The 14613-nt window shown below is 37.3% G+C and overlaps 1 protein-coding gene across 4 annotated transcripts in view; it reads right to left on the bottom strand.

Moving 5' to 3' along the window:
* Positions 1-14613, bottom strand: part of USP37 (ubiquitin specific peptidase 37) — an 87283-nt gene that overhangs the window by 36216 nt on the left and 36454 nt on the right. For all 4 annotated transcript variants that reach the window (XM_035007134.1, XM_035007132.1, XM_035007136.1 and 1 more), the window contains 4 exons: positions 12830-12991; positions 6657-6788; positions 6379-6502; positions 5091-5281 (listed from right to left, as the gene is read on the bottom strand). In XM_035007134.1, coding sequence (XP_034863025.1) covers positions 5091-5281; positions 6379-6502; positions 6657-6788; positions 12830-12991 — 609 coding nt within the window. The remainder of the gene's footprint in view (positions 1-5090; positions 5282-6378; positions 6503-6656; positions 6789-12829; positions 12992-14613) is intronic.

The raw sequence follows: 14613 nt of genomic DNA, 5'->3' as shown, positions 1-14613 counted from the left end.
CACATAGAAAAGTGAACCAAAGTTGTACAGTTTCACGAATTATCAGTTAACACCACTCAAATCAAGAAATAAAACATTATAAACTCCGTAGGAGCCCTCTCACGTGCCCCTTTCCAATCACTACCCCTTTCTCCCAAAAGGTAACTATTATCTTGACTTCTAGCACAACAGGTCAGTATTGCTTATTTTTGAACCTTATATAAATGGAACCATACAGTATGTTTTTAGTCTCTTTTGTTCAACATGATTGTGAGATTCAAACATGGTTGCTGCATGTGGCTATAGCCCATCTTCATTGTTGGCTCACATTAACCTGTTCTGAGCATGCCACAATTTATCTATATTACTACTGATGGACATTTGGATTGTTTCATTTTTGACTACATAAACAATGCTGCTTTAAAAATTCTATATGTTCAGCAACTCTTTCTGCCGACAGGTCCTGTCCCTGTGCTTTAATAATAAAAACACCTTTTTGCACCAAAAATAAAATAAAATAAAAATGCTATGTGTTCTTGGGGTGCCTGGGTGGCTCAGTTGGTTAAGCATCTGACTCTTGGTTTCAGCTCATGATCTCAGGGTCGTGAGATCCCCACATCAGGCTCCACGATCAGCACAGAGTCTGCTTGAGATTCTCTCTCTCCCTCTCCCTCTGCCCCTCCCCACGCATGCACTCTCTAAAATAAAATAATCTTTAAAAAAAAATTCTAGGTGTTTTGGTGAACTTCTGTTGGAACTGTTTTGGTCACTGGATATATTTCTACAGAATTTTAAAAACTGGGCTCAGAGATCAAAACATTATTTATCTGGAATCAAATTCACTTCTTTTAAATAGTTTTAGTTGATGTTTTTCCTTCTCTCTGCACAACAGCATTTTTAGTAATATTCAATCTCCTGCCCCAGTTCTCTACTGCCACAGTTGAAGACTGGAGACCATAAAAATATATTCTTCATTCAACTAATATTTGAGTGCCTCTATCTAATAGGCAGAATTCTAAGATGACCCTTAGCCTTTGTATAATTCCATGCCCTTTAAGAGAGCTTGTGACCATGATGAGCTTTCACTCCCATGATGATGTTACAAGACAAAGGGACTGTGCAGATATGATTAATGTTACTAATCTTAATGTTGAGTTGATAAAAAAGGAGATTATCTGAGTGGGTCACGACTTAATCACTTGAGCTCTTTAAATCTGGGTCTAGAGGTCTCAAACAGAGGAAGTCAGGGATTCAAAGTCAGACATGTACTGCTGACCTGAACAAATCGCACTGCTATGGACTGCCTATGGAAGCCACATAGCATGAAACAACACGCAGCCCTTAGGAAATGAGTAGTTGCAGCTACCAGCTAGCAAGAAAATGGCGGGACTTCAGTACTACAATCAAAAGGAACTCATTTCTGCCCACAACTTTAAGGAGTGTAGAGGAGTATCCTGATGAGAACAAGCAACACGCTGATTTCAGTCTTCTGATACCATGAGCAGAGAACTTGGCCACACCCTGTCTAGACTTCTGACCTATGGAACTGAGTTAATAACTATTGTTTTAAGCTGGCAAATTTGCGCAATTTCTTAGGCAGCACTAAACACGCCTCCTATATGCGAGAAACTGTTCTAGTAGCACTGGGGTTACAGTAATGAACCAACCCAAGATAAAATACCTCCCTGCACAAAGCTATATTGGAGGAAAAAGATAATAAAAAACATATAAGTAATATGTATGGTATGTTAAAGTGATAGTGATAAGTGCCAACGGGGAAAAAAAAATAGTGAAAGACCACAGTAGATGGTTGGAATTTAAATAGGGTAAATGCCTAGAAAATGCCTTACTGAGCAAGTAGCTTTTACATAAAGATATGGAGGGGAATATGGGGAAAGAGAATTTGAGATAAAGGGTACAGTAGGTGAAAAAGGCCCTTAGGTACCAGGATCTGGCATTTAAAAAATAAATAAATAAAGCAAGGAAGCTAATTTGGTAGGAACAGAATGAGGAAGGGGAAAGAGTGGTAGGAGGTGAAGTCATAGTTAGTTGGGGGAAGAGGGGCTGCTGAAGAACAGATCATACAGGATTTTGCATATTACAGTAAGAACTTCAGCTTTTACATGTTTTGAGGAGGGCTAACATGAACTAACTTCCACTTTAAAGGGATCACTTTGGCTAATGTGTTTAAAAAAACCTAGAGAGAGGATAGAAACACAGACCAGTTTAGAAGGTATTCCAACAATCCAGGCAAGAGATGATAGTGGCTTTGATCAGGTGGTGCCAAGTGGTCAGATTCTGGTTATACTCTGAAGGGATTTCCTGAGATATGAGATGTAGGGATGCAAGATAAAGAGAAGAGTTAAGAAATACACTACGTTTTTGGGCTGATAAATCTAAGTATGGAACTGTTATTCCTGAGATAGGGAAGACTGCAGAAGAGTTTTTTTTGTTTTTGTTTTTTTGTTTTTGACTGCAGAAGGTTTTATGGAGAATACTAAGTACTTAGTTTTAGATAATTTAAGTTCTTTGGAGAATTCTTCGTATTTGATAATATTTTACTATACTGGGGCGCCTGGGTGGCTCAGTTGGTTAAGCGACTGCCTTCGGCTCAGGTCATGATCCTGGAGTCCCAGGATCGAGTCCTGCATCGGGCTCCCTGCTTGGCAGGGAGTCTGCTTCTCCCTCTGACCCTCCTCCCTCTCATGCTCTCTCTCTCAAATAAATAAATAAAATCTTTAAAATATATATATATATATTACTATACTGAAATACCTTATAATGTAATTGAAAACAAGTCCATTTAAACTACAACAGTTTAAAAAAATAAGTACAATTGGCAAATTGGCCAAACTAACCTACAGTGAGATGGGACAGAATCTAAACAATGAAAATTACAATTTGAGGTGTACGTAATCTTCGTTGAGCCACAAACTATTTTGTGTTTAAGGAACTGTCTTAAAGAAACTGCTAATAAGGCAACTAAAGCAAAGCCTGTAAGGAGGTAGCTGGGCCGCTGCTGCTGTGGCCTCGCGGAGCCGTGCTGCCTCCCAGACTTGCCACACTGCCGGGCCGCTCTCAGCCCAGCCCCTAGTGTATCTAACACCCCAGGAGACACGTCACTTCAGGCATGGTGCACAAACATCAACGTCCACCCAACATCTGGGTGCTGTGCCAATGGGGCACCTGCCTGATGCTGCAGGCACAGGACAGCAACCACTATACTTTGACTCGGCCTTCTTGCTTCTTGTGTCGCCTGTAGCCATTTCTATCAGGGGCCATTGAAATTCTCCTATCAAAATAAATTTGGTTGGCACACCCACAATTAAATAACAACAATTAAAACTTTGCTTCTCTCTCTAACTTGAACAAATCTGTTGGGAAAGTACATTAGAAGGAAAGGAAAGGATAACTGGCTACTGTATTACTAACTGCTGGTGGGCTCTCCAGCTTTTACAAGGACATGGACTGTATTTATAAGACCTGGACGGGCGCCTGGGTGGCTCAGTTGGTTAAGCGACTGCCTTCGGCTCAGGTCATGATCCTGGAGTCCCGGGATCGAGTCCCGCATCGGGCTCCCTGCTCAGCGGGGAGTCTGCTTCTCCCTCTGACCCTCCCCCCTCTCATGCTCTATCTCATTCTCTCTCTCAAAAAAAAAAAAAAAAGACCTGGACTTTTTCTTGTAAAAATAATTTATCTACTGGGGAAACAAAAGACTGAAGAAATGATGAAGACAAGAAATGTCACACACACTAGTGATACAAAACTATCTTTCTAGTGTCCATCTGAATGTTCAAAATTGTAGTCACAATTATTAGAATGTTACAGCTGGGAGAGACCTCATGAATAGTCTAAGAAAAGTAGAAATATGGAAGACAGAATGGATAGCTAATATATGGGTTTTGAGTATTTCTAAGGAAAATTTCAAACTGTTCTGTAATATTTACAGAATTTGAGCGGAAGAAAATCCCAAATCTTTCAGATGAGAAAGCTCCATCATGTTAAAGGCAAAATTAAACAAAATACTTAGATGCAAACTTGTGAAAATATGAATTTCAAAAATAAAGAATACCACAGATTTTCAGGAAGAAAAAGATTACCCACAAAATCAGGTTTCTCTCAAATGGCACAGAATAAGAAGACACGATGGGACAGTATCTGTAAGATACTAAGGGGGAAAGGCAATGTGTGATTCAATAACTCTGTATTAACTCCTGTGTGAAGGCAACACAATTCTTGCTTATACAGAAAATTCTACTCTCTCTGAAAAAACATATTCAGAGATGTACTATTGATAACTGAAGGATTAATCAAAATAGAACCTTTTTTTTTTTTAAGATTTTATTTATTTATTTGACAGAGACACAGTGAGAGAGGGAACACAAGCAGGGGGAGTGGGAGAGGGAGAAGCAGGCTTCCCCCGCAGCAGGGAGCCCGATGCGGGGCTTGATCCCAGGACCCTGGGATCATGACCTGAGCCAAAGGCAGACACTTAATGACTGAGCCACCCAGGCGCCCCTCAAAATAGAACCTTTTGATGTGAAATGCATGATATAGAAAGAAGTCTTGGTAACGAGCATGGAAATTACCTAAATGTAGAAAGTCAGCCTGAATAATCAATATAAACATGTTTAAAAAGCACTGCAAAAGTTAAAAATAATTCCAATTTTGATCCTGTAAAAAAAACCCCATTTTTAATAAAAACAATTTGGTTTAATAAAATAAGCAATAGGAGGGAGTCTTTTCAGGGAAAAAGAAAAGAACAAGTATTCTGAAAGTACTCGATATTACACAGAGATTAAAAGAAAACCCCACAAAAACAAACTTGTAGAGAGAAATTAAATGTTTAGTCAGCACTACAGCACATGACAAAATAGTCAAGTTCTCCTTAGTTCTCACCCTACAAAGCATTTTTACAGAAGATAAAGATGCTTTGAAAAGAGATGTTTGGTAGAATCTACGCATTTAAAAAAAAAAAAAAAAAAGAATCTACGCATTTATGTATCCTTATGACACAGAAAGGAAGATAAGAATTAAAACCTTCTAGAAGAATTTTAATCACCTCCCATAAAGAATTAAAAGGGCAAAGAGTTTTCTTAGAGGTTACTTACGCTTTACAGATGATGGAGTGCTGAACCTCAAACTCCAAGTTAGTAATAACAGGGCAAGTGTACACCCTTGTGGCTGAAATATCTGACGAAATTTCTTCTCCGGGAACAGGTTCGGTCTTCCAAGTTTTATTTAACTTTTCCATGTCCTCTTTCAGCTGGTCTAAGCATTGACTTAAAAATTCATGAGCATCCTAAGAAGGCACAATATCTTTAATCATAAGATCAAAACCTTTCCTACCACAATGAAAGCTTGCTAACATTGTGATTTATACAACTAAAGCACTCGGAGGTCAGTACCATATGTGAAAAAGGTCAGATTTACTCTAACAATTTGGGGGTACATATTTTGTGAATAAAAACAAATGACACTGCAACTGATGAATCACTAAATTCTACCTCTGGAACTAATAATGCACTATATTATTGTATAGTGTTGTATGTTATATTACACATGTAACATACAGTGTGTTATTAGATACACAACACTATGTTAAAATGAATTTAAAGAAAAATTTTTAAAAAAGAACAATGACAGATTTTATATATATATTTTTTGTTTTTTATTTTAAAGATTTTTATTTATTTATTCAGAGAGATAATGATAGAGAGAGAGCATGAGAGGAGAGAGAGTCAGAGGGAGAAGCAGACTCCCTGCTGAGCAGGGAGCCCGATGGGGACTCGATCCCGGGACTCCAGGATCATGACCTGAGCTGAAGGCAGTCGCTTAAACAACTGAGCCACCCAGGCGCCCCAGATTTTATATTTTTAACTACCAGTTGGATTAGCATGAATGAATAAATGAATCACTCCTTTAAGATAAAGTATTTTTTTCTAAGATAGCCTTTGTAGCTAAAATAGCCCAAGTTCCTATAATGGCAAATGTTATCTGTATTTTTCAAATATGATAAAATACATAGAAGAGTCATATTAAACCTTACCATAAGTCCTCAGGTTTTTCAACTTGTGATGAACATATGTACACAAATCTCATTTTATTTTATTTTTTTAAAGATTTTATTTATTTATTTGAGAGAGAGAGAATGAGAGACAAAGAGCACGAGAGGGAAGAGGGTCAGAGGGAGAAGCAGACCCCCCGCTGAGCAGGGAGCCCAATGTGGGACTCGATCCCGGGACTCCAGGATCATGACCTGAGCCGAAGGCAGTCGCTCAACCAACTGAGCCACCCAGATGCCCCACAAATCTCATTTTAAAATAGAAATTAGATAATACACTGAAATCATTTCAATTTTCCTTATCTCTAAAATGTTTAAAAACAATTAGTACTCACATTCTGCATATAACCAGAGAATCTCTCTGCCGTAGCTGAAATAGCATTTTTAACCTTCTTGAGTAAATCTTTTTTGGTCTCTGAATTACAGATATCTTTTTTAACAAGCAAGTGTGCAAAGCGTCTGTTAAAACAAGAGAAGTTTAGTGACATTTTACAAAAATCTGGTTAGCATATTTTAAAGACTGTTAACAATGACACATAAAAGTTTAAGCGTCTAAAACTCTATTCTATAACCAATAAGGTAAAAGGTTACTTAGTAAGTATGTAACAATTACCTGATAAGTGCATTGAGTGGAATTTTCTTCCATGGGATACCTTGCTTAAGCAAGTCATTTGCAAATGATTGAAGTGAAAACAGAGACTGTAAAATAGCATTCATATAGCAGGTATTTCCCAAATTGGAGAAGCTGAAAATGAAAAAAATAGTACTTTTGAAGACAACAGTAGTTCCTGACATATGTTCATTTAAGTAGGGGGTTCTCCAGTATAGCATGCATCACAATCACATGGAGGGCTTGTTAAAATACATATTGCTGGGGCTCAACTAGAAACTGTAGATCTAGACAGAGAGGGGGCAAAACTGTGCATTTCTAACAGGATTCCAGTTGATGATGATGCTGTTGGTCTGGGGACCATACTCTGAGAACCACTGCATTATAAGACTGTAACAAAGAAAATTATACAGGGCGCCTGGGTGGCTCAGATGGTTGGGCGTCTGCCTTCGGCTCAGGTCATGATCCCAGGGTCCTGGGATCGAGCCCCGCATCGGGCTCCCTGCTCTGCGGGAAGCCTGCTTCTCCCTCTCCCACTCCCCCTGCTTGTGTTCCCTCTCTCGCTGTGTCTCTCTCTGTTAAATAAATAAATAAAATCTTAAAAAAAAAAAAAAAGAAAAGAAAATTATACATTTTCAAATGAATGCTAAAAATAACTGGGGACTTATCCAAAGAGCTATTTGTTCTTATTTATAATTTTAATTTTTTCATTGAGAGATATAACTTAACTCACTTCTCTTAAGTATATGCCCAGAAGTAGAATTGCTGGGTCATAGGATATATGTGTTAAGGTTTAGCGGGTACTGCCAAACATTTTTCTAAAGCATTTTTTAAAACACTTGTATTTGAAGATATTCCCAAACTCTCAAAAAAGCTGCACAAGAATATTCTTTATCCATATTTACCAACTGTTAATCTTTTGTACTATATGCTTTACCATTTAATGCACCTCTCCCTGTATTTCTCCTAAACCATGTGAGAATAAGTTACATAGATCATAACCCTTCAGCCCTAAATGCTTCAGGGTGTATTTCACAAAAACAAGATTCCCTTATATAATCAAAGCAGTTACCAGCATTATCAAATTTAATGCTGATATGCTCTTATCTAGCATACATTGACATTTGTGAAGAATATAACCTCCCCACTCCCACCACTATTTTTTTTTTTTTTTTAAGATTTTATTTATTTGCAAGAGAAAGAATGAGAGACAGAGAGCATGAGAGGGAGGAGGGTCAGAGGGAGAAGCAGACTCCCCGCTGAGCAGGGAGCCTGACGCGGGACTCGATCCCAGGACTCCAGGATCATGACCTGAGCCGAAGGCAGTTGCCCAACCAACTGAGCCACCCAGGCGCCCCCACCACTATTTTTTAATGGACTGTTCCTAATGTTGGGTTTGCTATTTCTTCATGATGAGATTCAGCTCAGGCTGGAAAAGCACATAGTGACACACAGTGATACTGTGTCCTTCCAAGGGTTTCACATTCAGAGGTATATGATATTCCTGTGAACACCAGTGATGTCAATTCTGAATACCCTGGAGAACTTTCACTTCAGACTACGAGAAAGTATCAGGGTCTGGAATTATCCTACTACCATAGACAATGAAAAAAACAACAGACAAAATACTGAACAACAGGCAGCTCAAGATTGTGATCCTTAAGAGAAGGGAAACAGTGTGAGTGCCATCCATTATGCAGGGTTTCTGGCTGCAGGCAATTTGTGAACTGCAATCCAGGGAGGGGTACCCAAACAGAGCCCAGAAATCATGCTGAATTGAGCTGAAAGAAACTGGAGTTTGATAGGCTGAGGCTGCTAAGATTTCTGGGACAGAGTACCTGAGAGGAGGGAGCTGTGCAAAGGAAGAACTCCAGAAATATGCACAGTCTCTTGGGTATTTGGCTGAATACCAACCTGTGCATGCTTAGGGTAAAACCCCAAGACACCAGGCAAGAACTTCAAGGAAATGAATGATTACTGGGGAGCTATTAACAGAATAATTCCCAGAGCTCATGCAGGACCCAAAATTGTTTGAGTTCCCACCATAGTGGAGAGACGTAGGTGAACTCATAGGATATTACTAGAAATCCCCCAAGAGCGGTGCTTTAGAAAAGGAATTAAATTAGTCTTAGAATAAAGTCCACTCTAGATTTGACACCAAAGAGCTTAATAAACACAAGTCTCAGAATAATCAAACCCAATTGCAGATATTAAAACAGCTATTATAAATATGCCTCATGTGATCACAGGTGCAAACAAAACCATAAACCTAAGAGGAAAGAGAAGATATAAAAGACCCCCAAATTAATTTGAGATAGAAAACACAATAGATGAAAATACTATTGAATGAGATTACCAGATTAGACACTGAAGAAAATACCAGTGAACTTGAAGACACAGCAACTTAAAATATAAAAAGTGAAGTATCTATATATTTTATGTAATACATAAAATTTTAGATTTAAATATTGTGTATTATATTCTAATTTAAATAAAACATAAAATATTAAATATAACATCACATTTTACATATTCCATTTTATATATTTGAAATAGTTTATGTATACATAAAATCAAACATGTATATTTTACTTCTTTTTTCATAAAAAACAAAAGATAGGAATGCTATACAGTGTATACTCTTTAGCGACTTCTTTTAACTTAACACATACTTTGTTATTTTCAGGTTTCTTTTTTAAAATTATAGCCACCTTTGTGGGTGTAAAAAATGGTATCTCATTTTGGCTTTGAGTTCACATACCTTCTTCAACTTTTTACACTTTCTTTTTCAGAGCTGCACAACTCTTCTTTCTAGAAATCTGCCCATTTCATTTAGTTATCTAATTTGGTGGTGAAATCACAGTATTGTCTTAAAATCTTTTTTATTTTGGTAAGGTTGGTAGTAATACACTCACTTGTGTTTCTGATTTTAGTTATGTGAGTCCTCTCTTTTTATCAGTTTAGATAAGAGGTTTGTTGATTTTGTTGATCTTTTCAAAGAATCAACTTTTGGTTTTGTTGATTTTGTATTTCTCTTGAATTTCTAGTCTCTATTTTATTTATCTCTCATCTTCCTTCTGCTAGCTTTTGGGTTTAGTTTGCTCTTCTTGTTCTAGTTCCTTAAGGTGTAAAGTCAGGTTATTGATTTGAGGTCATTTTTTAAAAAATCATGATAAAATACACATTGAGTTTACCATTTAACCATTTTTATAAAGATTTTTTTTAAGCAAACTCTATGCCGAACATAGGGCTCAAACTCACAACCCAGAGATCACGAGTCGCATGCATGCCCTACCGAATGAGCCAGCCAGGAGCTCCACTATTTAACCATTTTAAGGTGCACAGTTTCAGACGCATTAAGTACATTCACAGTGTTGTACAACTATCACCACTATCAACCTCCAGAATTTTTTCATTTTCTGGAACTGAAACTCTGTACCCATTTAACAATAATTCCCTATTGCCCTCTCCTTGGCAATCACCATTTTTTCTGACTCTATGAAATCTGACTATTCTAGGTAATTCATATAAGTGAAATCATACAGTGTTTGTCCTCTGGTGACCAGCTTATTTCACTTAGCATGTCTTCAAGGTTCATCCACATTATAGCATGTGTCAGAATTTCTTTCCTATTTAAAGCTAAACAGTATTCCATTACATGTCTAAAACACATTTGGTTTATCTACCATTGGACACATGGGTGGCTTTCACCTTTAGGTGAAACATGGATGTATAAATATCTGTTCAAGTCACTGCTCTCAATTCTTTTGGATATATACCCAGAAACAGACTTGCTGGATCTTATGGTAATTCTACTTTTAATTCTTTGAGGAACTGCTATGCTATTTTCCATAGCAGCTGCACCATTTTACATTCCCACCAGCAAAGTCCAAGGGTTCCAACTTCTTCACAGCCTCACCAACATTTCTTTTTTAATGTAGATGTTTCCTGCTATAGATTTCCCTCTGAGCACTGCTTTTGCTGCATCCCTCAATTCTGGTAGGCCGCTAAAGCTTTCATTCATCTCTAAGTATTTTTAAATTTCCCTTGTGATTTCTTCTTTGACATTACTGGTTAAGAGTGTGTTACTTAATTTCTACATATTTCCATTTTTCCATCTATAACTGATTTCCAGCTTCATTTTATTGTGGTTCAAGAAGATACTTTAGATGATTTCAAACCTTTAAAATTAAGACTTATTTTGTGGCCTAACATATGGTCTCTCCTGGAGAATGTTTCATGTGCATTTGAGAAGAATGTGTATTATGTTGTTATTGGGTGGAGTGTTCTATATACATCCGTAAGATCTAGGCAGTTTATAGTGTTGGTCAAATCCTGTATTTTCTTACTGATTTTTCTGTCTATATATTCTATCCATCATTGAAAGTGGAGTACTGATGATCTTCAGCTATTATTTTACAACTGTTTTTCTCCCTGCAGTTTATTTAAACATTCTGTCTATTGGGGTGCCTGGACGGCTCAGTTGGTTAAGCATTTGACTCCTGATTTCTGCTCAGGTGATCTCAGGGTCGTGAGATCGAGCCTTTTATCAGGCTTCATGCTGGGCATGGAGCCTGCTTATGATTCTCTACCTCTCCCCACTGCTTGCACATGCACACACTTAGTCTCTCTTAAAAAAGAAAAAAAAAAAAAAAGCTCAGCGAAAAGGAACAGGTAAACAGAGAAGAAAGTGAAATACCTTCACTGTATATTTTATGTTATTATCTGCTAAGACATGAAACATATATATTACAATGGATAAGCCAAATTGGGAGATGCCACTCACTGAAGTAAAAAGATAACCTTAAGCTGGTACGAAAACAGTAATCTGAATGACACTGAAAACAAGCTGGTAGTTTGAGGACAGCAATTTGGTAATAGTAATAAAACATTTCAAAGTGCCTTCCTTTAATCTTAATGAAAATACACTTCCAATAATTTATCCTATAGAAAACTTCCAATAAATTTTAAAAAGATATGTATATGAGAATGTTCATTCTAGCCTGGATTGTAATGGGAAAAAAGGGAAATCTAAATGCATACTAACGTGGTTGAAGGTTATGTATTAATATATGAGGAAGCCCATGATCAATGTGGAGTGAAAAAATCAGGGAACAGAGAACAGAGCACAGTGGTTAAGAATGCAAGTGGAGGGGAGCCTCGGTGGCTCAATCAGTTGAGCATTTGGCTCTTGATTTCGGCTCAGGTCACGATCTCAGGGTCATGAGATTGAGCCCTGCATCAGGCTCTGTGCTTGGCGTGGAATCAGTTGGAGATTCACTCTCTCCCCCTCTCTCCCTTTCCCTCTGCTCCTCTCCCTGCTCATGCATGCCCACTCTTCCTCTCTAAAAATAAATAAAATCAGACGCCTGGGTGGCTGAGTCGGTTAAGTGTCTGCCTTCGGCTCAGGTCATGATCCCAGGGTCCTGGGATCGAGTCCCACATCGGGCTCCTTGCTCAGCAAGGAGCCTGCTCCTCCCTCTGCCTGCCTCTGTCTCTCTCTCTGATAAATAAATAAAATCTTAAAAAATATATATAAAAAATAAATAAAAATAAATAAAATCTTTAAAAAAAAAAAAGAATGCAAGTGAAGTCCAACTGACTAGATTTACTACTGCTGTACCACTGACTATATCACCTTGAGAAAGTTAATTAACTTCTTTAAGCCTTGGTTACTTCATTTGTAAAAGCAGATTTTTGATACATCTAGCTCATAGAGGGGCTGTGAGGATTTAAAGAAAAAAATCTAAGCACGTAGCACACAGTATTTGGCATATAACAAAGACTTCAGGTATGACTGCTACTATTATTACAGTTATTATACTATGATCTCTTTTTTATGTGTTTAATAAAAATATAAGCATGAAGGGGATGGGGAGGATATACATAAAACTGTTGAAGTATCTCAGTAGTAATGATGAAGTATGTGTGATTGGAGAATATGCATTTTCTACTTTATGATTATGTTATATACACATATTTTTTTTCAAAGTTCAAAAACTGGAGACTGGATAATGGAGTTACCATTATTTATGGATGTGATAAATCTTTAATAAGTGAGTACATATTTGAGAACTATAATTAATATGACTTTCATCATTTTTTTGACATCAAGCAAAATATGCTTCAGTTAATGACTTTATAAAAAGAAAGTAAACTATAAAGAATTTACCTACCCCTGAAGTTGCTGCTGTTGGTGAGAGGAAAGGGGCACTCTTGGTTTGTTCCAGCCAGTGTAATCCTGGTTACACCTCAGTTTTTTAACAGAAAGAGGAGCTGGTTGAGGAAGAAATCCCAAACTTCTTTTGGCAGAGGGAGTTTGGCTTGAAACATTGGTCCTATAAAACAGAATAGATAGTGCATAAGCAAAACAATTTTGCATGCTATTTTTTCCCCTAGCAGATTCAGAGAAGTCAATGTCTGAAGAAAAAAAAAATCCTAAACTTGAGGAAATATCAATAATAATGATCACCTGGGGAAAAATTCCCCAAATGTAAATTAGCAAGTCTGTCAATAGACAGCTGAAGAGGCATATGATACTATACCTACTTAACCTATAATTACTAATGACTTGAGAAAAACTATAATATAGTTTTACTTTGCTATTTACTTTTATTCACTTAATGGATATGATACATCAGTTAACATTTAGGCAGTTAACTTTTCCCACTATTATAAATAATGACACAAAAAATATTCTTTTACATAATCTCCTGGAGAACTTCCTTTAGTTTATATGCTTAGAAGTGAAAATGTTAGGAATAAGCATTTTTAATTTTTAATTTTCTGAGACCTTGTAATTTGTTTTTCAAGAAGGCTGTACCAATTCCTATTTCCACTAACAGTGAATTTCCATTTCTTCACATGGTCTCCATTACATTAATGAGGGAAACTGATCTCACTGTTGTTCTATTTTGCATCTTCCTGATTACTACTGAAGTTGAACATATTTTTACAATTGTTTGCTCTTCTCTGAACTGCTTTTGTGTACCCTTAGTTTTATACTGGGTTCTTAATGATTTGCAGTTTTTCCTATATTTCACGTTCTAATCCTGTCTATTATATGATCTAAGTTTTTTCTTTTTTAATTTAAAGATTTTATTTATTTGACAGAGAGAAAGAGAACACCAGCAGGGGGAGTGGGAGGCAGAGGGAGAGGGAGAAGCAGGCTCCCTTGCCGAGCAGGGAGCCCGACTCAGGGCTTGAGCCCAGGACCCCAGGATCATGACCTGAGCCAAAGGCAGACGCTTAATCAACTAAGCCACTCAGGAGCCCTGTATATGTTCTAAGTTTTAAGTTTTTACATAGTCTTTATCAACCTTTTTTGGTTTTAATTTTTTTCTTTCATAATTCAGTTTTTATTGGTTGTTCTGAGGATGAGTAGACATTTCAATTTGCACACAATTCTTAGTGTATGTACCAAAAATCTAAAAAATCATGTAGTTGTAATTCTTTTCTAAAACGTCTTCCAGTGGGGCACCTGGGTGGCTCAGTCGTTAAGCGTCTGCCTTCGGCTCAGGTCATGATCCTAGGGTCCTGGGATCGAGCCCCGCGTTGGGCTCCCTGCTCCGTGGGAGGCCTGCTTCTCCCTCTCCCACACCCCCTGCTTGTGTTCCTTCTCTCACTGTGTCTCTCTCTGTCAAATAAATAAAATCTTTAAAAAATTAAAAAAAAAAAAACATCTTCCAGTGACCTTCCAGCTTAAAATTTGAAGGCAAATTTTCCTTAATCAAGTACCAATTTATGATAATTGATAATAATTTTTCTTATCAAGTACCAATTATCTTGAAATGTTGATATGCTGTTACACTAAGTCCCATTAATTCACAATATCATATACACTACATACTCAAATTTTCGATCTTGCACAGCACATTATCAAAGTTACTAGGAAAACTGGACTGCCAAGATGTTACAGAGTGTACAAAATTCTGATGGGGGAGCCAAGATCAAGGAGTGG

Source organism: Mirounga leonina, unplaced genomic scaffold (assembly GCF_011800145.1).
Source record: "Mirounga leonina isolate KUSES-001 unplaced genomic scaffold, KU_Mleo_1.0 Mir_151, whole genome shotgun sequence".
Taxonomy (NCBI): domain Eukaryota; kingdom Metazoa; phylum Chordata; class Mammalia; order Carnivora; family Phocidae; genus Mirounga; species Mirounga leonina.
The sequence above is the reverse complement of the archived record's forward strand: the minus strand, read 5'-3'. Positions and strand labels throughout refer to the sequence as shown.